General features: G+C 39.2%; 2 protein-coding genes across 10 annotated transcripts in view; both read left to right on the plus strand.

The window, feature by feature from the left end:
- Positions 1-6,177, plus strand: part of LOC117423318 (histone deacetylase complex subunit SAP130-like) — a 42,822-nt gene extending 36,645 nt beyond the window's left edge. For all 6 annotated transcript variants that reach the window (XM_058990058.1, XM_034038865.3, XM_058990057.1 and 3 more), the window contains 3 exons: positions 2,278-2,381; positions 3,404-3,517; positions 4,201-6,177. In XM_058990058.1, the coding sequence (XP_058846041.1) occupies positions 2,278-2,381; positions 3,404-3,517; positions 4,201-4,359 (377 nt within the window). In that variant the 3' untranslated portion in view covers positions 4,360-6,177. The remainder of the gene's footprint in view (positions 1-2,277; positions 2,382-3,403; positions 3,518-4,200) is intronic.
- Positions 6,178-7,707: 1,530 nt separating this feature from the next.
- LOC117423319 (AMMECR1-like protein) lies at positions 7,708-22,176 on the plus strand. Of its 4 annotated transcripts, none has more exons than XM_034038871.3 (9): positions 7,727-8,112; positions 10,827-10,930; positions 11,485-11,546; positions 13,023-13,443; positions 14,740-14,850; positions 18,235-18,349; positions 18,702-18,792; positions 20,023-20,119; positions 20,846-22,176. In XM_034038871.3, the coding sequence occupies exons 4-9, from the start codon at positions 13,052-13,054 to the stop codon at positions 20,955-20,957; spliced, it is 918 nt and encodes a 305-aa protein (XP_033894762.1). In that variant the 5' UTR covers positions 7,727-8,112; positions 10,827-10,930; positions 11,485-11,546; positions 13,023-13,051; the 3' UTR covers positions 20,958-22,176. The 4 variants fall into 4 exon arrangements, with proteins under 4 accessions (XP_058846045.1, XP_033894763.1, XP_033894762.1 ...); XM_034038870.3 differs by having other exon boundaries at positions 7,729-8,112; positions 11,480-11,546; XM_058990062.1 differs by lacking the exon at positions 14,740-14,850 and having other exon boundaries at positions 7,708-8,112; positions 11,480-11,546.
- The last annotated feature ends 877 nt before the right edge of the window (positions 22,177-23,053 follow it).

A 23,053-nucleotide genomic window follows, 5' to 3' on the forward strand; every position in this document is an offset into this window, starting at 1 on the left:
CCGTTAGTGCTCTACAAATAGACAAAATGTGCAGGGGTTAGCAGGTATGCAAAATACAAAACAAAACAAGCTCCTCTTATTTCCCCGTCCCTGTTTAATGTCCTGCTTTATTAGAACTGGCAAAATGTAGATATACACTCTTATTCCTTGCCTTTCCTTTGGTTCCTTTAAATAATAATAATAAAAAAACCTCCCCGCCCACTACGAGGAAGCGTGACAAAAAAAAAAAAAACTAGAGAAGAGACTAGAGGTAGGCCGCATTTCAGGACCGGATTTTTCTAGTTAAATTGTCGATTTAATTTAATGTAAAATAATGCTGTCAGACGTTTTGGAAGTTTTTTACAAAAGAACCAAATGGAAAGGTAAAACGCGCTGTTTGTGGAGTTTATTGAGCTTCTGTGGGAATACCACCAACCTGCAGGATAATTTAGTAAGACCGCACCCGACAAAATACGACAACGGGAACACAAGTAAAAAACAAAAGGAAGCAACACCTTCAGTGACAGCTTATTTTGGAAAGAAAGTTGATCCAAAAAGCGTCAGAGCAAAAGAAATAACAGGCCTGATAGTGGATGTTGTCACACAAGATATCAGACCTGTTAATATAGTAGAGGGAGCTGCGTTTAAAAATCTGATTGTGAATCTTGCTTCGGGCTATGAAATGCCCTGTCGAAAGACAACCTCCAAATTCATTACTCTGGATCATAAACGTGCAAAGGAAAAGCTTAGACAGGATTTAAGTCCAGAGTGTAATTCAATGTTCATCACTACCGATGTATGGAGAAGCATGGCACAAGAAGCATTTTTAACAGTCATCAGTCGGCCAGGGTGTCCTCGGCTCACCGCGCACCAGCGACCCCTGTAGTCTGGCCGGGCGCCTGCGGGCTTGCCTGTAAGCTGCCCAGAGCTGCGTTGTCCTCCGACGCTGTAGCTCTGAGGCGGCTGCACGGTGAGTCTGCAGAGTGTAAAGAAGCGGGCGGCTGACGGCACACGCTTCGGAGGACAGCATGTGTTCATCTTCGCCCCTCCCGAGTCAGCGCAGGGGTGGTAGTGGTGAGCTGAGCCTAAAAATAATTGGGCATTTCAAATTGGGGAGAAAATAATAAAAACTAATTGGCAACGACTAAATTTATTAAAAAAATAAATAATAAAAAAAAATAAATAAATAGAAAACAAACAGAAATGCCGAACACAGAAAAAGCACCACTCAAGTTAATACAGGACGTACAAACAAGGTGGAACACGGCTTATTATATGTTTGGACGCCTTCCTGAATTAAAATGGCCAGTTATTGCTGTTTTGTCAAACCCAGATTTGACCAAAAAGTCTGTCGCAGCTACTTTAGACTGAGCAGTGGAAGCTAATGGCTGAGATACTACCTCTACTACAGCCATTCGAACTGGCTACAATACTTTTGAGCGCAGAGAAAAACATTACGCCTTTGTACCCAGTTGTAACAGGGATAAAACACAGACTGACTGATGTTCCTGATGAAGGGGAGACACCGTCGTCTTCAAATTTAACTGATTTGGTTAGTCCTGTTACACGGAGTTTGAGAGATAAGCTAGTGCGTAATTTGTCTCAGCAATTTTGTTTACATCGGCTGAATGACCCAAGTAATGAGGTTATGCCACTGCTTTTTTGTGTCATGTCTTGACCCCACAATTTCCTAGTGTTTTATATATGTTGAATCTAAACAAGAACAGTCGTTTAGATAACTGGTATTTCACACCCATAACAAGTTGCTTTGCTTTACCACTTCCATTTGTTATGTAGATTTTAAAGAAGCACATGCTATAGCCACATTGTGTTGTAATGTAGTGCAGTTAAATAAATATGCTATTTTTAACCAAATTTCTACAGCATAAGCAGTGGCATCTGTTTCATGATGGTAATGAGCCAGGGTGTGTGAATAATAAATATCAAAGAAATTGCAATTTCTGTTATAGTTTTGTTCCTGGGAAAATAGGCATACCCTGCACATTTTGTGCTTTACTAGTACATTATTATTATTTATTTCTTAGCAGACACCCTTATCCAGGGTGACTTACAATTGTTACAAGATATCACATTATTTTTACATACAATTATCCATTTATACAGTTGGGTTTTTACTGGAGCAATCTAGGTAAAGTACCTTGCTCAAAGGTATAGCAGCAGTGTCCGGTCAAAAGTCCAGAGCCCTAACCACTACTCCAAACAACATGTATGGTGTTTGAAACACTCCTAAATGTGATATGCCAGTCAGTCCTGCCTCAATCTAGCACTGTTTTACAGAAGAGAAAAAGGGCACCATGCAGGAGATTGCCAATCAGAAGGGTGTGGTGTGCAGAGTGCAGGGCTGGAAGATCCACCTGTGTGCAGCACAGCTTCTACAGCTGGTGAGTAAAGGGACAGGGTTCGGGGTACTAGAATGGGGTAGTGCTTCTGTTTTCATACTACAAATTAATACTTTCATACACCTAATCAGGAGTCGTAATTCTGTCATGTCAAGCTCTTCTTCTAATTGTACCCTGCATGAGATGCAGTGTATCAATCTCTGTCACACTTCAGTTTTGCATATATCTAGAGATCTGCTTAGGCAGTTGTCATTAAACTCTATTAATATTTAGCTCAAGTTTATTGTGAGATTCAGATTCTGGGGATTTAGGTGGGTGTCTGTTACACTCCAGATACTCCATATCTGGAGAACCACTTATTTTAATTGTGATTTAAACATTTTATTGCCAATTCCTATTCTACAGTATTGGTTACATACTGTTGCAATGTCATCAACTTTAAGCATACCATTATCTCTAATTTAATTTACAGCAGTGGTGAGGGGTGCATTTTACTGACATACTTGTTCTAATTTTTTTTTTTTAACATCATCAAACTTAAATATCTGGATGAAATTGCATCTAACAGACTTGTATATTTTGAACTTTTAAGTGACATTTTACAGGTGGCATTTTGTCTTTTATATGTGATACGAGGTGTCGCCAACATTGCCGGTTCCTCAAGTTTCCTTTTGAATTCCTTTTTAAAACAGTGTGAATAGTCAGTTTGTTCATTAGAATTCACAGAAAGTAGCATGCTGTATTGTGGGAAGATACAGTGCTGTCAATCTACCATTGTAGTTTGCTACAATGCCATTTGCTAGTTAGGTGAAAGCTGTGGCAGCACGTGGAGACCTGTAGAAAAAAAAGGCCCACTTGAAGTATTTATTTATTGAGATACGACCTGAAGACATCAGCAATGTTTTTGTGTATTTTCAAATAAGTGTGTTTATACAGCAATCTTCCATCGAAGAACTGTACATGGAACACACACTATCTGAATGCCACTGCGGGTAGTAGCTTGAAGTGTTTGTAGTAAGTAATAAATGCATACATGATGCCCTTGCGTGCTGTGCTGTCCCCAGACAAACCTGGAGCATGATGTTTACAGCCGGCTGAGCACGCTGCAGGAGGGGCTCATTCCCAAGAAAAAGGCAGGAGCAGACGATGACCTGCACCGGATCAATGAGCTCATACAGGTGAGTGAGCCCAGCACTTCAAAACACTGTACAGTTATGATGGAACTTGCTAAGGATCTTCTTTAGCACAGGGTATTGAGAGTGTGGTAATCTGGAGATTCAGTCTATTGCATTTACTTCTCGTCAGACACGTAGTTTTTTATTTATTGTTTTTTGTTGAGGGGGTTGGGTGCCTAAATACAATTCTATTTGTAAAAATTTTACTCTGTGACTAGCTGTCTGTATGTGTTTAAAAGCGAACGAGTATGGCTGGTCTCAACTGAGACAAACCAAACAACCACCACTGGATTCATTTTGAGTTTCTTATTTAATATGTTTTTTTTGTTAACTTGGTGCAATCCAAAGCTGTTCATCCTATTGCTGAAACATTTGACTGCCAGTTGAAGGAGCAGGGTAATAGTATTAATACTAGTTCAGTCTGAAACAGTGGAGTTCAAAGAATGCTACAGGTACATTCCTGAGTCCAGCCAGAAGCTGAGGGTAGTCCAAGTATAGAACAATTTAAAATTCCACACAGGATATAAAAATATTAAAAAGGTAACAAGTTAAAAAAATAAAGGGGTACTGTAATCAAATAGTGATCATGTACTACCGGTGAGGCTGTTGTGGATGGAAGGACTCGACGTGCACATTATTACTCAACCCGCTCTTCTGTATTTCCGTGTGTCCATTTCCCTTGGTAGGGTAACATGCAGCGCTGTAAGCTGGTGATGGATCAGATCACAGAGGCCCGTGAAGCCATGATGAAGGTGCTGGACCACAAGGATCGAGTTATGAAGCTGCTGAACAAGAATGGTGGGTCCAAGAAGGCGTCTAAACTGAAGCGCAAGGAGAAAGCTTAGCCCCTCAAAGGGGCTCTTGCAGAGTTCAAGTCTTGTGTTCCTGCTCATTGTCTGACAGGGGCCACAAGAAACTCAAATGAGGGTTTTGGTTAAATGTATACAAATGTTAAATTATATTGGGTTTTGAACAACATTAACAATCTCAAAGTATAATGAATGGTTCTACATTCTCGTTTAAACAAGAAATTTCTAATGTTCAGTGCGTGGTGATTTAATATTCATACACACATTATCCTACAATTCCATGTGGTTTAGAGTCTGCTTTGTTTAAATACTTTGTGCAATATTCCATAGCGTATGGACTTATTTGCAGTCAAACTTGTATATACATTATTTACCAAGGTGAAAATGAAACTAGCAAGCCCTGCAGTTTTAAATAAAACTATACTGCCAGCTTAGATATTTCATTTTTAATGAAGTGTCTGTAAATGTGCTGAATGCACTCCCCCATGTTTCCCTTAGGATCAACTTTGCTGACTGTTACACTCATTCCTCAACACCTGCACAAAGCTCTGCCTTACAGCAGTGTACCAGCACTCGCACAATACAATCCTGCATATAGCATAATCAGCTCTTTTATTGAAACTGCTATTGTATCATTAGAAATATGAGCAGTCTTAAATAGCTATATGGAGAAACCCAAGATCAGAAAACATACTAAAATAACTTGGTGTTCACATGAACATTCAACCAAATGCATTCATAGTTATCATTATCTCTGAATAAAAATAAGATTCACAAAATCATCCCATTTCCAGATGGGGTCAGATTACTTGCCCACAATATTGATTTTAAAAGCTTCATACAGTATAATTAACTCAGGGAGGTTGAATTGGCTCCTACAGCTTGCACCTTGTGTTTCTTGTTCATTCTTATTATCAAAAACAATGGTTTAAACTTAGTAAAGTAGTAAATGCTTTGTAGGTCTCAGATTTCTCCAAACACGAGACCAAACTGCTGTCAAAAATAAATGTCTATCAGAATATTGACCTAAATACAGATACTATTATCAGTAAAGAAATTTTTTCCCTCTACACAAAGATCTCCAAGTAGTCTGGTTGCCATATCTTCAATCAACAAACTGTTTCTTTAACGTCCCTTAATATAGAATATTTGCCCTTGCCCATTCAATAACATGTATGATTTATATATAAAGATAGATGCAATGGGTTTGGGTGGTTTTGCTAGTTGAGTGATATTTGGTTGTATTCTTATAATAATCATGCTTAACCATGTGCAGTATTCATGTATGCTGCTGCTGCATTCTGAGCCTACTCATCCATAATTTTAACCGATAAAAAGAAATTCTGAATTGACTAAATTGCCATTGTTTCAACTGAGCAGGAAATCGCGTGTGTGTATTGATCCGGGGTGTCTTGATGCTACAAAAGCAAGATTGCAAAATCCTCCATAAAGATAGATAGGAAATGTTATATGTGTGGAGGATAATGTTAAAGCTACCCAAATCTTTTGTGTCGAAAGAGTTGATGGTTTTTTTTTTTTTTAATACTCAGAAAATATCATGTTTTTTTCAAGTGTACATTATTATTGTAAATTATAATTACTCAGTTTTCTGTATAGCAGTTTAATTTGTAGTTGTAACGTGTAGTCTGTTGGATTTGAATTGACATGTGGTGCTTTCTCTAGTGTATGTAACACTGCTCTGTTTAGTATCTTTAAAAGATCTGAAGTAAACTCCGTTTTGTACATGCCGATTTTGTTTTTCTTTGTTTTAAATAAGGACCCCATCATAATATGGATTTGTGTGGCATTTGCTGTGTGTTTTTTTTTTTTTTTACCCCACTCAAACCACTTGCTTACAAAATATATTGGTGTCCCTGAATAGATTAGATTATCATCTTCAAACATGTGCAAATTAAAATAAAATTAAGAATATCTATTTTGTATTCCCTTAAAACAAAGTGTGATAATCCGTGTGTGTTTGTGGAAATCTGGAATTCCAGGCTTCATGGATTGCAGACCTATTGTTTTAACTGCAGGATCACTCAATACTGTGCTTGTGGTATACATTGTTTTTCATATTTAATGTGGAAAACTTTAATTAGAAACGGAACTTGGTTGTGGCTACGCCACTGAATACTATGAACGTAAACAAAATGATTTTCATTACCACGTAGCTGATTTTTGTATTCATTTTTTAAACTGGGAATTTTCATAGGGTCTTTGTAAGCTAAATTATAAATGTAAAACATCAGTTTGCAATCACATATAAAATATCTGAAATGTGAGCTTGCCTTGTAGCTATCCGCATGTTCTCATTGCTGTGCTGCAGGTACCCAGCATGTTGTGCACAATGAAACGAGGAAGGTGCCATTGAACAGTCTTTGGCACTGGTAAGATATGAATCATCTCAAACCAGTTTTGTTACTGCTGACTGCACTATAATGTAATTTTCAAGGGGAGCTGAATTCAAGTAAGAAATAAGGTTTACGCCAAACTTTCCCTTAAATATGATTTGCCAGACAAATATTAGGATTTTTTTTATTTTTTTTATTTTATTGGATTTAATGAGCACTTTCAGTTTTACCATAAATTAATAATCTTGCAATGACCCAACAACTTGGATATTCTAGAACAGTGGTGTAAGTATGATGGAATGTTGACGCTGTGGGCCAAGTCCTCAGAAATCAGTCTTGTCCTTGCAGTCCTTGGACCAAAGGCCAAGACCAAAGTAAATGTACACTGAAGAAGGAACTAGTCAAAAAGTTTGTCTACTTAGTTCATTGTAGTTTGGTTAGAAGGGGGCTTACTGGATCAATTAAACAATGCTACATAGGCTATGACAGGCCTTCCTATGTATCCCATCATTCTGTTTCTGTGCATCATCTTTGATGCTAGTGATGGTAAATCCACAGCATCTCATAAAAAGCCCATGCATAGTTTCCAAGACGTGGCCTTTTTAAAACCTCAGGCTGTCTTGCATAGGTACTGTGAAAAAGTAGGTTACAAAGTTCTAGCAGCCAATTTCATCCAGGCATTGTTTTTTCACTCCATTCCATTGTTTCGTTAAATTCGATTTCATTTTAATGAATGTAAAATGTACCCTTCCAACATGGCATCCTACTTTTATGATTACTACAACACTTAATGGGACCTGACTCAGCACTCAGCTGATGCTTTTAAAAATGTGTTTTTACACTAGCCCCATCTCTAAACGTTTAAAAAATATTTTACACACCAGTCTAAATGCACCTTTGAAAAATGACCTCACACTTTTTGACTTGTAACGCTGTACAGTGCACTAGAAAAAACTGCTACATTTGGTTTTGAAAAATTGAGGGTTAACCAACAGGCTATAAATATAAACAACAACATACTTTAACAAAACAAACTTGGTTTCCAGAATGTTAGCAAAGGTATATTACCCTGAGCCGCTGTGGGATACACTAGCATTTAATATCCCCGACACTGGTCTGTGTTTTCTGTGCATTACTCATTTTCTCACTTGTGTGGTTGGGATATTGGAGGACTGTAATGTCACGACTCGGTCCTCCAGGTAGTCGTCCCCCCACCCCCGGTCTCTGTGGTACAGTACTTTACTCGCGTCTCTACATTCCTCCCCCTGCTCCATTCTTGGTCTGCTGTAGTAGAGGATTCTCAATTTCCTGACGGTCTCAGCAGCTTTTCACAAACTCATCATGGATTCATAGAGAATACGGGAGAGGACGGAGGATTTCTGCAGCCCAGCTGTCCCTCTGGAGACGTGCTTGATTGATCTCAGCTGGTTGAAAGGTTTGACAATTTCATTCATAAAATCCGCGTTCTTCACATAAATGCTTGTAAAATAAAAATAACCGTGTGTGATTACTGGTTAGCAAAACTAAATAAAAAATTAACCATAAGGCCTATACCGTTTTTTTATATGTCAGAAGTGAGCTTTATTTTGTTGCATTTGGCCTTCGTAGACTATATTGCTTTTTTTTTTTTTTTTTTTTTTTTAAATACATCTTTTAAGTTGAGTTGTGTGTGTGTCATTATATAATATATATATATATATATATATATATGTGTGTATATATATATATGTGTGTATATATATATATATATATATATATATATATATATATATATATATATATATATATATTCGTGTTTTATACAGTAAATACAAATACATGTTTATCATATTTTTACATTGATATATATATATATATATATATATATATATATATATATATATATATATATATATATATATATCCGATTTAAAAAAAAAGAGATGATTTCTTCACAAAGAAATAATGCACTATAATAGGCTGAAATGTAATATTTTGCTAGAAAGTCGACAGCCTTTGATAATTTAATTCCATCTTCTTTTTCAAATGCAGGGAAATGCTAAGATCAGCATGTTTTTAATTAAAACTTTCTATTTGGTGATTCAGTGAATGCAGTTTACGTGGGTGGTCTAGGGTTCTGGGATGCATTTTAAGTCATTCTCTGTATCCTTCAGGTGGTTTTCCCTAGTATTCTTTCGTTATACAGATACAATTTTTATTTAATGGCTGGATAGCTTCTAATTAAAGGAGTCCTCGAGTGACCCTCCTTCCACAAGCGGATGGGATACATTTTAATATTATGGAAATTCCACACACATCTGTCGTGTGGCGCCACCTTTTGTAAAATACACGATGCACTCCCTCCAACAAATATTGGGACAGATTAGCAAAAGAATGAGAGTAAACAAAGGCGTTGTGTTGATACAAATATGCTTGTCCTATTGTAGAACTCAAATATAGTATTAGTAGATATTGCATGGATTACAACAGTTTGTCTATTTGGATGATTTACTTACCCATAGTGATATTACAGTGAGGTAGAAGTCAGTGGTGTGACAGTTAAATGTGCATTAACCGGAGTGTGATCAAAGTGATCTTATCAGGAGCTTGTCCCCATTGACTCCCATTATATTCAGCCTGGGATATTTCATCAATGTGGTGATAGTAAGCAGAGGGTGACATTAGCAGGAGTCATATTGATCTGATAACAACATAATTCCATCAATCATACCTGCTCTGCCTTCCATCAGCTATGTAGGCCTCAAATGGGCAGTACTGAAAGAAACGCATGTTCCAGTAAACATGTTTTTTTTTTTTTTTTTTTTAATATGCTAATGGCTCTACACTTGGTTAAAGAAACCTGTTTGCAAGCTATACTTTCAGCCAGTGTTGCTCTTGTTCAGAGGGAGAAATGAACCCCACCCCTTCAATGGCTGCTTCCCTGATTTTGACTGACATCCTTTCAGCCAGTAATATGCTCTGACACGGTTGAGGTGAAATGACCCAGAAAGTGCAATTGTAACAGTAATCCTGAGAATAAAACACAGAAGCTGAGAGCTTCCCTTAACCTAAAGTTGTATTGGATCCTATGTTTTAAAACGAAAATACATGTGTGCTATAGCATGTGTCCCGTAACGTGTGCTATAGCATGTGTCCTGTAACACGTGTCCTATAGCATGTGTCCTATAACGTGTGCAATAACATGTGCTGTAACATGTGTCCTATAACATGTGTGCTGTAATGTGTCCTATAGCATGTGTGCAATAACATGTGTGCTATAACATGTGTCATTCAAAACTGAAACTTTTGTTGGTACACATGTGTATTCTATGATTCCCTCAATAAAGTTGTATTACAGGTGGTCTCCAGTAGAAATTAACCATTTCACTGCCACATTATTTTAATTACTGGACAGTATAGCTTGATCCTTTTCACCTATCCATTTTACTTCATAATTCAAAGCCATGAAATTCCCCCCTGGGGTGGTTTGTTTTTGTTTACGAGCGCTCTCATTTCTATTTTTTTAATATAGCTTTTTTTTCCCTTTTCTGGGATGCAGCCGATGTTTTCTGGTTAATTTCAAATCAGACAGAAGATTGTTTGTTTTATTTGTTAGTTATTTTTATAAAAGAATCATGTATCATTTTTCTGTCCTTCTGGGGATCTCGTAAATTGTGTCGGTACTAGCTGTAAAATTTCTAAATAAATGAGTTCAGCATCACTCTTGTTAACAAAACCCACACACCTGTAAAGAAAATACATTAAATGTATTTCTGCGTGAAGGAGCACACACAACAAGCATTCAAGCAGAATACAACAAGTTTTCTTTATTGGTCCCAAACACTTTACAGCATAATCATTATCATTAGACACAATAATGAGGCCACTAGTTATTAACAGAAGTTAAGCAATGATGTCAGTTACCAATATCTGGAAGAAGATTCGAACACGGCACTGGTGTGTGTTCATGAAGGGTTTTGATGCTTCTCAAACGCACCTCCAAGTGCCTGCTGTTTTATACAGCTTTGACACCCCTTTGCGTGCAAAGCTTAGTTGCTGGTTTAACTTGGTGTGCCAGCAACATTTTGACCTCGCACCAGGTCAGCTGCACTCAGAGTCATGGTTTGTACTCTTTCCACACCTGTAGCAGTGTTGTGTGCTTGTTTGCAGGTGCTAGAGGCTGGAACAGGACTGAAGGGAATGGAATACCTTCAAAGCTCCAAATAAACCCCTTTTCACAGCTCGCTGTCCCATTGAAAACCTTTCGATTTGCAGTAAGTATAGCGCTTAGTACTGGGACTGCACTGGTCCATAGCTTGGTGAAAATAGCTATACTTTATGTTGAAAGCGTCACAAAATGTTAATTTAGTTATTTCAAAACTAAGAAATGAATTTAGCATTTCTGCATCCCTGGTGATTACAGTATATGGATTGTGGCTGCTTTTATCTGGCTTTGTTTGTTTCACCAGATTTACGCAACTTTACACATCTTGATTTTAGTCTCAACTTAGCAATGACTGTCATTTGATGTGTCTAATGCTCAGGTATATATTTAAAAGTGTAGTGGTCACATCAAAGGGGATTATGATGCGGTTGTATAAAGCACTGGTGGGACTGCACTTTGAGTACTGTGTCCAGTTCTGGTCACCAGAAGTTTAAAGGGAGAGAGTCCAACCAAGAGAACCAGACTAATCCCAGCACTGTGAATATAGCTGAACCTGAATCTACTTAGCCTAGAACAAAGCAGAATTAGGAGGGACATGACTGAAGTCTCTACAATATTAAAAGGAACTGACAAAGTTAACCCAAACCATTATTTTTAGTGCAGCACAGAAACCAGGACCAGAGGAAACAGTTGGAAATTAAGTGGCGATAGACCGAGAACAGAGGGTAAGAGACACTTCTTCACACGCAGAGTGGTGAGGGTATGGAATGGGCTACCTAGTCATGTTGTTGAGGCAGAATCACTGGGGCCCTTTAAGACCCAACTTGACAAAGTTTTGAGATCAATCAGCTCCTGGGAACCAGATGAGCATAGATGGGCCGAATGGCCTTTCCTGTTTTCTTATATTCATAAATTTTATTGGCTAACTCAGTGAGTGGATGCACTATGTTGTGACATAAGGAGATGCTTTGTTTTCACAAATACACACATTTCTTATTTTTTATAATAATGTTAGTGCTTGTCAATTAGATACTTTACAAGCGAAGTGACAGGCTAGTCAGGCACTGTGCTGGCAGGTACGAACGGAGCTTTGTTTCTGAGCCCTGCTATTCAGTGCTAGACCCCTCAAGCCAAGCAAGTCACTGTGTACTGGATATGGTGTTGACAAATGTCCACTGGGGGCTACGACACAACCGAACAATAACCTGAACCACTGAACTAGAAGAGCCCCCCACGAGATTTACCAAATCCACACCACAGAAAGGAGGGAGTTCAGAGAAGAGCAAAGAGACTAACCCACTGCTGAAGAGTGTGACTTATGAGGTTAAGGAAAGACATGATCAGTGTTTTACAAACCTTAAAAAGGGTCAACAGATTCAACACTGGGATTCAGCATTGCTTTACTAAACTTTTAGGACTGTTTTAAGAACTGTGTTTACAAATTGAATGTAAAAGTTGACAGGGTGTATGTTAAGAAAATTGTCCACATATGTTAAGTGATTAATAAGCAATGCAAAAATATTAGTCAGGTCCTTACTTTGGTCCATAATAAACGATAGTCAAAATTAACCATGTCCATATTAAGCATAGTGGAATGAATTTGTAAAAGAATTATGACAAAACAGTTGTACATGTAAATATGTAAGAAGAACAATATTTTCACAATAATTTGTACACATAATGTAAAATAATTAAGAAACCAACCCAAAATATATTAATGAACAAAAAAAAGAAGATACACTTCTTTTCCAAAGTATCGTAATGTGTGCATTACAAAAAAAAGATGTCAAGGCACAGACGGGACTAGGCTGATGTCAGGACTAACTACCTCTGAGGACAGGTTAAAACAATTAAAACCCTTCAGCCTAGAAAAGACAGGTGGTCACTCTAGGCAAATTGCCCATGTAATTAATTTACTATGATTGGCTCATAATGGAAAATATAGGCCAGGGAGTTTGAAAAAAAAGAAAAAGAGCCGTAGGTTCATTTCAAGTTACTGTTTCAGACATAATGGGAGGAGACACCCTGAGATAATAATAAATGAGTGGAAGTTACCAGGTGAAGCTGTAACTGAACCGGTAGGTTACGACTGGATTCTGTCCTAGTCCTTATAGTGTGGAGAAGCAGACATACCTAAAAGAGCAAAAGGCACTCCTTTCACACTCCAGCTGTAAATATCACTTGCTCTTTCCTCTATCCAGGGTTGTGTGAGGACCGAGGCATAGAGAGGATGGGTAAGAGGCGCTGTGTTCCCCCACTGGAGGCCAAGCTGGCGTCCAGCTGCTGCAGGGTGAAGAAGCCCAAGCTGTGTGGGAGTAGCCATGGGACACCCCCAGGCTCCAGCTCCAGCATGGGCCCCAACCCCCAGCACGGAGTGGAGGTAGGAGTGGGTGGAGGTGGAGGAGGCGGGAGCTTGAACTTGGGGAACCAGACTCCCCCGCTGGCCCGGATTAACCCGGGTCCGGTGGTGCTGAGCCCGCTGGTCCGCAGGAACGGAGTGGGAGGCTATGGGCGCACCCTGGTGGTGAGTGCCGAGATGTGTTTCTACTGCTTCGACGTGCTGCACTGCCACCTGCTCGGGTACCCCCAGTCCTGCCTGCCCCGCTTCACCAACGAGTCCTAGTGAGTATCACACTGCCTCTCTTACTGCTGTGTATTCAGGCCAGCTTCATTTCCATGTTTATTGTTCAGGAGCTCACAAGGTACCATAATACATCACTTACCTTTTGGAGTACGTATTTGACTGAGGTTCTTCATTGGAACACCATGAAACTTCTTAATTATACAACAGTTTTCGGTACTTTCAGTTTCTGAGTCGTTTCTGACAAGCTGGACTGACGACGTGCCGTGAGTGAGAGGGGTGGACATACTGGCATCCAAAGTCAACAGGAGGAAAGTTTCCAGTGTGATTGACACTGGCTTAATTTGCTATGATTGGTCAGCTGCTGGTCAGAGACACAGAATAAAGTGACAATTATCTCAAGTAGCGAAACCTCTGAAACTTGTTGCACAATTAATCTGTTTCATGATGTTTCAAAATCAGCTAAAAAAAAAAAAAATGTTACTCCAAAAAGGTGAGCGATTTATTAGGATATTTTTTGAGCCTCATTGAAAATGAGAAAGCACTATCAGCAAGTAAATGAAAAAAGAGCAAGTTCAGGTATGATATTAGGACGTTGAAGCTTTCTGGTAATAGGCTAGTAAGAGGATGTTTTTAGTAATCTGAGTATAGGATTAAAGTCTGTCAAGGTGGAACCGTGGGAGGGGGAAAAATCATTACAATGCAAGAGATGCCAGTGCCAATAAGGAAAGGGATCTTGAAGCCTTGGTTATAACTACTTTCAGCTGATAGCTAATTGAATGAAAGTTTGTTCTGTTAAAAAAAGCACAGATGTGGCGCATCCAGTAAAGGCACTCCACGTGAGTGCGGGATGCGCTCTATAGCCTGCAAGTCGCGAGTTCGAATCCAGGCTATTCCTTTGCCGATCGAGGACGGGAGCTCCCAAAAGGGCGGCGCACAATTGGCCGAGCGTTGCCCGGGGGGAGGGAGGGTTAGGTCGGTCAGGGTGTCCTCGGCTCACCGCGCACTAGCGACCCCTGTAGTCTGGCCGGGCGCCTGCGGGCTTGCCTGTAGCTGCCCGAGAGCTGCGTTGTCCTCCGACGCTGTAGCTCTTGGGTGGCTGCATGGTGAGTCTGCAGTGTGAAAAAAAGTGGTCGGCTTGCCGGCACACGCTTCGGAGGACAGCGTGTGTTCATCTTCGCCCTCCCGAGTCAGCGCAAGGGTGGTAGCGGTGAGGCGACCGTAATAAATAATTGGCCATTCCAAATTGGGAGAAAATAAAAATAAATTGGCAACGACTACATTTATTAAAAAAAAAAAAAAAAAAGCACAGATGACTGACACCTGTCTTTGTGCAGCCCCCTGTTTGTGACGTGGAAGACGGGCAGGGACAAGCGTCTCCGCGGCTGCATCGGGACCTTCTCCGCTATGAGCTTGCACTCAGGACTCAGGGAATACACTCTAACTAGGTATGAAGTTCAAGGCTGGTGTAGCGCCCCCCTCCAATACACGTTCACCAAGGATAACCCCCTCGGTTATCCCTATAATTAAATTGACTATCTTAAATAACCAATTAAGTAGAATTAATGACTACGCCAATTTGAAGTTAATATAACTCCAAATAAATAACAGGTTCTTTAAAAATCAAGACAGCACAGTGTGTAAAGTGAGGACAACAAGGTATAAAAACAAGAATTTTATTTAAACAAAATCACAGCTTTTACCTATAGCAGCAGATTTGATAGCAACCTTTAAACTATAGCAGCAGATTATTAACCAAGAGCGATCCCATTAGACCCTAAGCACTAGGATACTTTAATAATGACAACTAAATAATGTCACACCAACACTTGTAAATAAAGAAAATTCACAGCACAATAACACTTTTAAATAACAGCCTTCAAAGCAAATAGTGGTTTCCACAAACAATTCCAAACAATAAAACAAACCTTAAATAACAGTTTAAAAAAAAACTAATAATCAGTGATTTTCATAGAACAGAAAACGTCATGCAACCTAAAAAATGCCTAATGCTTAAACACTCCAATAGCCGCTATTTTAGTTAATACACAAGTTGATAAAGTGCAGGTGTGCAATCAACAGTTAACAGGCCTTTTATAACTATACATTGTAAACACATACACAATTACAGTTAGGATGATCAGGACAAAGAGGCTACTCTAAAAGTCTAAAACAACTAATAACACAGAAAAAAAAGTTTGTATGCAGCGCTCAAATGTTACATCAAAATTCACAGGATCGTAATTACCAGAATACACACAATACACATTCTCTTTTGTAATCAACCCCATACAATTGCAACCGACGTCTAAGAGCACGGGGGATACTTCACTGAAACCACTCCAATATAGAGCGGATCAAACTATTCAATATGAATAGTTTACCATTAACTTCTAGCGCTTCAGCCAATTCACAGCACCTCAGTATTACACTTGGAAAGTTACAATCCTTACCAAACAGTAGTTCCCCGACCCGTGCTGTCAGCTCACAAATCTCTCAAACCCGGTTGCTCTCTGCTGATTAACTCCACCTGTTTTTATACAGCTGGGCCCCATTACAAATTAGCACTGCAATTACTATGGAGACCAGTAGTCTCCCTGGAGTTTAAAGGGACAGTGCAACAGTAAAAATAATAAAAATCACACAATAAAACTCAATCTTATTACATTAAAAAAAATAAACAATACATCCATTGCACATCCGTTACACTGGCCTCTTGGATGTGCCAGGATTTAAACAAGCCATTTTTTTGTGTATTTTCCTTTGGCTGTGTTGCTACTTTAAGATTTGAGAGATAGCTGTTCTGTTTCTGTGTTTAAGTCAACACTAAAAGCACACTTGTTCACTCTGGCTGATGGCCTTGGTGGGCTTTGTTTTTTTTCTCTTTGAAAAAGTTTCATCAGAACATTGTTTTATTCTTTTTATGGTTTTCTTGTTAAGTAGACTTGGGATCATTTATGATGAAAGGTGCTGTATAGGTTTTCTACAACATTGGAGTGTGTGGATTTTAACTTGTAAAATTTACAACACTAAAGAAATGTCATTTTATACTAGGCTTGTAACGATAACGTTAATTATTATTATTATTATTATTATTTATTTATTTCTTAGCAGACGCCCTTATCCAGGGCGACTTACAATTGTTACAAGATATCACATTATACATTATTTCACATTATACAGATATCACATTATTTTTACATACAATTACCCATTTATACAGTTGGGTTTTTACTGGAGCAATCTAGGTAAAGTACCTTGCTCAAGGGTACAACAGCAGTGTCCCCCACTGGGGATTGAACCCACAACCCTCCGGTCAGGAGTCCAGAGCCCTAACCCTAATCGAATCATCTATTGATTGGGACCCTGCGATAACAAATTGATAATATTTTAACGAAATCGAATATTCCATGAAATTAAAAACTTGTCTATATATTAACTTACTGTCAAGAACATAATCTGTGTTGTTGCTTCTCTAAATCACTGAGAATATGCGTCTAATGCGTCAAATATAGGACAATGATGCAGAGATCAAGAGTAACCTACTTTTATTAATTTATTGTATACATATTATTTTGTTTTAAATCCGTCCCAACTGTAGCCGTCTGAGCAAAACTAATAATATTTAACATTACTACGTTGTCACGTGCCGCTGCACTATCCATAATGTTTTTGATTGCTGTTTCAGTCTAAATGCCGCTGGATCGTAGCTTGATGTATGTGATCCAATGAAACATTGCAGGTTGTACAAAATAGCTTGACACCAGTAGAGTGCAAAATTATTGTACATGATCTGCTGCAGTAATTACTGTAATTTTTTTTAATTAATTTTGGACACTCGCTTAACAATACCATTTGAGATCTCCTAGGATACTAAACCCGCCCCGGATGCCCATATCTACCAATCAGTGAGGAGATCCCAGAGTGGTTATTGGCTGCTGTTAAGTGTCAATCAATAAATCCTGTCGAGTTTGAAATTGAAACAAGCTTATAATCACATCAGGAACCTGGACCGATACACATAACTTAATTGGATTTAAGTGCAGGGTAAAAGTACACAGAATAGGCAGTTTTCACGGTGAAGAATGAATTTAACGGTCTGTGTCATGTTTTTCACGGCCGTGAAATAGTTAGGGCTTGGTAATGCATGTAAGCAAATCCACGTGGGCGAAACGTTGCGACGTGGTAAATCAATTAATAAATCCACATAAGTGTATGAAAGAGAGATTCTACATATTCAAGTATGGAGATGCAAAATAAAATGATCAACCGGAGAATGTGTCGCTGTGGAAAGTTCCGTTGTAGAAAGGGTAGGCTACCTCTAATGTAATGTTTGGAAAAACGACGATATAGTTGTATTCACTGAAGGTAATGCAAATCTAAGTGTAATGGCTATGCATTGTCATGTACAGTTTTGATTAAAATATGACAGCAACAAGTGAAATTCATCTCTGCAGCCGCTGCACTGGCTGGGACTGAAGCTGGGCTACGTAATTCATAAATTGTAACCCCAACAGCAAATTTAAAGAAAAAAAAAAATTGAGAGTATTATTTCCATGTGAATAGACCACAATGTTAACGTAGTTTTCAAACCTTTTTTTTCTCCTTTGGACAGTAGGATTGTGTTTTTTTTCTTCTTAATTTACCGTTATGTTTACACTGGAAATTTGTCAGATTTTGTTTTTTAAAATGTATTTATTTATTTTTTAAAGAATTTTAATTGTAATTATCGGTAATCGTCGTTAGAATTTGCACGATAATCGATGTCAGCGTCAGGGTTCAATTTACAACACTATTTTATACCAAAAGATTGTTCTGTCTCCATTCTGCAGTGCCCTTAAAGACAGCCGCTTCCCTCCGATGACCCGCGAGGAGCTGCCCAAACTCTTCTGCTCCGTGTCTCTGCTCACCAACTTTGAGGACGCGGCCGACTACCTTGACTGGGAGGTGAGACAGGCTGGGCCGGGCCCTGTCTGTACTAAGCACAATACCAACTGTACAGATTGAAACTATCCATGCCTGGTAGAGGCACTGTAGAAACATGCATTGTCTCAACATATCCCTTTAAAAGAGTTCATAAGGCCAGAGTAATGTACATTTTGGATCCCACTTGTGTTTTTACAGCGTATCCCTTATAATCCACCAGTGAGGGAGATGTAGTGGAGGTACATGATGAAACCTGGTTAGAAATATTCTTTTAAAATGTCTTACTGTATGTGACAAAGTGCAAGTTTCTGAAAAGCAGCATGCTTTTTCTTGTGCAAGTTTAACCCCCACTGCCATGTTTTAACTGTTGCAGGTGGGAGAGCATGGAATCCGGATTGAGTTTGTGAATGAGAAGGGGATGAAACGCACAGCCACATACCTTCCTGAGGTGGCCAAGGAACAGGGTGGGTAAGAGAGGCAAGTTCAAACACAGACGGGCTGACTTGAGTACAGACTGAGGGAGCTCTCACTTGTACCATACCAACCTACAACATTATATATGTCAGTATCTCTGGTAGCAAATGGTTTATTTAATGGTATTGTCAAGATATTTAAAATATGAAGCCTAGTGTTTCTCCATAGAGAGGAGGATTGCAGTAAATATTTTACCAAATGTCTATCTTGTTGGTAACTTCTGTTTTAATTGCACCAAACTACACTCGCAGTCTGTCTTGCATACAGAACAGCTTATGCTAGTGATTAAACTTGGAAAGAGTATTCTTTAGCTATCTATGCCACGGTAGTTATTGGTCTGCCCATTTCTTCCATGTTTATATCTGATACTCATCTAGAGAATAGCTTATCCAGTTGTGATCAAATGTGGTATCTACATTTGATCACAGCACGTAAAAACAGCATTCTTTAGCACCTGTGATGCTTTGGAAAATCAGACACTGCTGTCCCTGTTTCACCAGTTTAGCAGTGCAATTCAACAACCAGTCACGCATGTGGGCTTATGTTTTCTGATTTAAATGCAGTTAATCCTTTGGTTTCATATATATGCCTATCTATTATACAAGTGTCCTGTAGTAAAAGCACAGTACAACAAAGACTTGCATATCATTTCCTATTCATTTGAATGCATTATTATACATTGTTCAGATATACAAAACTCTCACCTTAACTTTCTGACTTCTAATCCAGTTGTATGTTATGAAGGGATTTCTACTATATTCACATTACGTATATTTAACACATGATCATATTGTAAATGTGATTGCAAATAAAGTGAATGGCAATTGTTTTCAGTTGTTGTGAGATGCAATGTCCCTTGTAAAAGTTTCCCTTATTAAAAGCAAAGCAAAGTGTATTAAAGCGTAGTGATAGCACGGTAAAGCAGAGGTAAGCATTGCAAATGCCAGCGAGGTGTGATATTACAAAACATGGCAAAACAGGGTCAACTATTGTAAAGGCATGGTATAACCATGGGAAAAATAATTGCATAAGTGCATACTGTGGTAAACCTTCATAAGGGAAGCCAAGAAAAAGCACCCCAAAGCTGAATTGGACACCAGCATGTCGAATTGTGATACCAACATGGATAAAGCATTGTCAGTGGATGTTTGTACAATACACGGTACTGAGTGTTTTCACGTTATTCAATCCCTTCGATAACAGCCTGTCTTTCTCTGCAGACTGGGACCAGATCCAGACTATAGACTCTCTGCTGAGGAAGGGAGGCTTCAAAGCAGCCATAACCAACGAACTGAGGAAAACTATTAAACTGACACGGTAGGATATCATATTCTTTAGTGGGTTCATTGATATGGTCAGACACCTTTTAAATAGAGTTTAATAACCACACATAATTTTATACATTGACACCAAAACATTATTCATACAGCCAAAAAAAATAAGAGGTGACATTTTAACAAGTAATAACATAAATGTTTAGGATCAAAATCAACTGACTGGTGTGCCCTGACTTACAGTAATAAGTGGGTATATATGATGTGTTACAGTTCCTGAAAATAGTTCTATTGAAAGAGCTGACAAAGACAAGGTTCTGGGATCAGTCAGCTAGTAGGAACCTAGATGGGCCCTGTTGTCCATAACTTTTCTTCTGTTTGACTCAATCCCATGCCATATGTAAGCTGAGTTAGCAAGATAGCATAGCAAGCAGCTGAAAGCAAGCATAACCCTCCCCAGAGGGACCGGTGAGAGGCGATGGATACTCAAGGGAGAGGGATGGAGCACACAAGGGAGAGGGATGGAGCACACAAGGGAGAGGGATGGAGCACACAAGGGAGAGGGATGGGGCACACAAGGGAGAGGGATGGGGCACACAAGGGAGAGGGATGGAGCACACAAGGGAGAGCGATGGTACAGGTGTGTACTCATAGCAGAGAAAGGTTCCTTCATTCTATGAAAGGGGGGTGGGTGCCCTGCCCTGTCCTTATTGAAAGCTTGTATTTAATTGTTCTTTGGATGTAATAACGTAGCCCTTTCTCCTCTCAGGTATCGCAGTGAGAAGATGACCATCTCGTACTCAGAGTACCTTGCCTCCCGTCAGCACTGCTATCAGAACGGCGCTCTCCACTCCTCGTCACTCTTCAACCATTACTCCTGACACCAGTCCACCAGCTCAGCCCCGCCCACTGGGCGCCACTGCTGCCTACGACATCATCGTTGCTGATGGAGGCAATAATGCCTATGACGTCATTGGTGGCGCAACCAGCACCTCAACTTGGTCCAGCTATTTTTATTACTGCACTATATTGTGATGCCAGTTGGCGACTTGAGGAGGGAGAAAAAATACCCTCACACAGCAGATCTCACAGAAACAAATATGGCAGAGAGAAGCTGGGACGCATGTGACCCCACTAATACTAAATTAGAACCTGTCTTGACGTCATTTTGATAGCGTGTATGAGCATCACTGATTTAGAGTCTGCATATCTCCTTCTATCAGTACCAGTGGTGTGCTGATGAGTCAGTTTGGCTATACCCGTGAAATCTTACAACACTGCAATGGAACCCTTAATATTTTACCCATCTGTCACAATCTTGATTGGAAATCACTATACCAGTACTGCATAAAGACTTCCCCAAAGCAAACTAGTAAAAATGAGAACTATTATCACATTAGGAAAGCCAAAAATCTTAATAGCTGGTTTTAGTTTAGAAAACCAAAAACACCCAGAGCTCTCCCTTTTATAACGCGATCGTCGGAAGCCATAGATATGAGGCCATGCTGTTTGTGTTGCACCTTAATAATGAGAATGAAAGTGCTAGTGGAATGGCATTATGGGACAAATGGGGCCCACCACAGTGCTGCCCGGTTCTGTGTTATAAAGAGCTGCCTTATAAAGGGAAACCACTGGAATAGTAACTCTGAATGATTTGCACATTCTTTATCTGTACCCTTCTGTACGTAACTCCCAACATTCACGAAGGATTTCCTCAGTTTGCATCAGTTTGTTCTAAATGGATCAAACTGTTTGCAAAACTTTAAATAAATAACCTTGTATTCATTCAAGGACCCCTATGTACAGCAGTTATTTCTTGATAGGTTTGCAGACGCTGCGCTGGACTAATACCTCTTGACCTATCTTTCCTACTCCGATAGTCATTTTAACCGAGCTCCGAACCTCAATCTGTACCTCCAGAACTGGCCACTCGCCCTCAATCTGTTCCCCTCTGTACCTCACTGTAAGAGACCCCTCCTTTTCATCAACGTGTCCCCTCTGTACCTCATCATAAAGTATTAACAGTGAGCTGAAGACCGCACGGTCTCCACGTTAAAGAGCTACTTCTTTCTGTATTAAAATAGCCAGTGCTGAAACCTGTTCAAATCTGCTGATTCTGACTGAGTGGTTTCACAAGCATGCTAGTCCTCAATGGAGCATGGAGAGTTACTGATGTGTTAAACTATGTTTTAAGATGTTTAGAAATTGTAAGATTTTGAAACATTACAACCGAGTCCTACTATAGTTGATTTTTTTTTTTTTTTTTTACCTGGAAAATGTTATATTTTTATATTTTACTGTTTAGTTCCGTGAGGAAATATAATCCATATATAGAGCCTTTATAATCCTGTTGAGGTCTATCACTGGGATTCTGGTAGTTAGGTGTGGGGTTTATTGTGATTCCTTACAGAATTACTTGTGTGTTTCTTTTTTCCTGTATTTCCATTGTCCTGAATTCTCTACCGAGACTCTGTTCTGGTAATTGTCCACCTTGTTGCCCCCTGGGTTTATTCCAGTCTTGGCAGAGAAGGAAAGGAAGTGTGGTTCTCTACTGGTCTACCCATGTTTCCTTGTCAATCGTGGTTTTAGCCATGTCCTGTTAGAGATGGAGCAGATTACTTTTAATTGTGGACTGAACCAGATCCCGTCTGAGCATTCTTCTAAGCATAGTAACTATAGGAGTGCAAAATAACTGAAGCTTTTCCTCCCCTTCAGGTGTGAATTTACACAACCGATTTGTAACTCAAAACTACCGGTTCAAAGGCAGTTTTAATTGGGATTTTACATCTCTGTTGTTTTTGATGATGTTTGAGTGGATCCGAGTTCTGTTGCTTCAGTATTGAGACTTGGTCATTTTTCTCTAGCACTAACAATACCTGCCTTTGAGCTTGCTTGATGATTCTTAGTTGCCTCCAAGTTCAATGCACTTCCTAATTCCTGAATAACCATGTGAGACCATGACCCCTGAACCAAATGC

The sequence above is a fragment of the Acipenser ruthenus genome, chromosome 17 (assembly GCF_902713425.1).
Source record: "Acipenser ruthenus chromosome 17, fAciRut3.2 maternal haplotype, whole genome shotgun sequence".
Classification (NCBI taxonomy): domain Eukaryota; kingdom Metazoa; phylum Chordata; class Actinopteri; order Acipenseriformes; family Acipenseridae; genus Acipenser; species Acipenser ruthenus.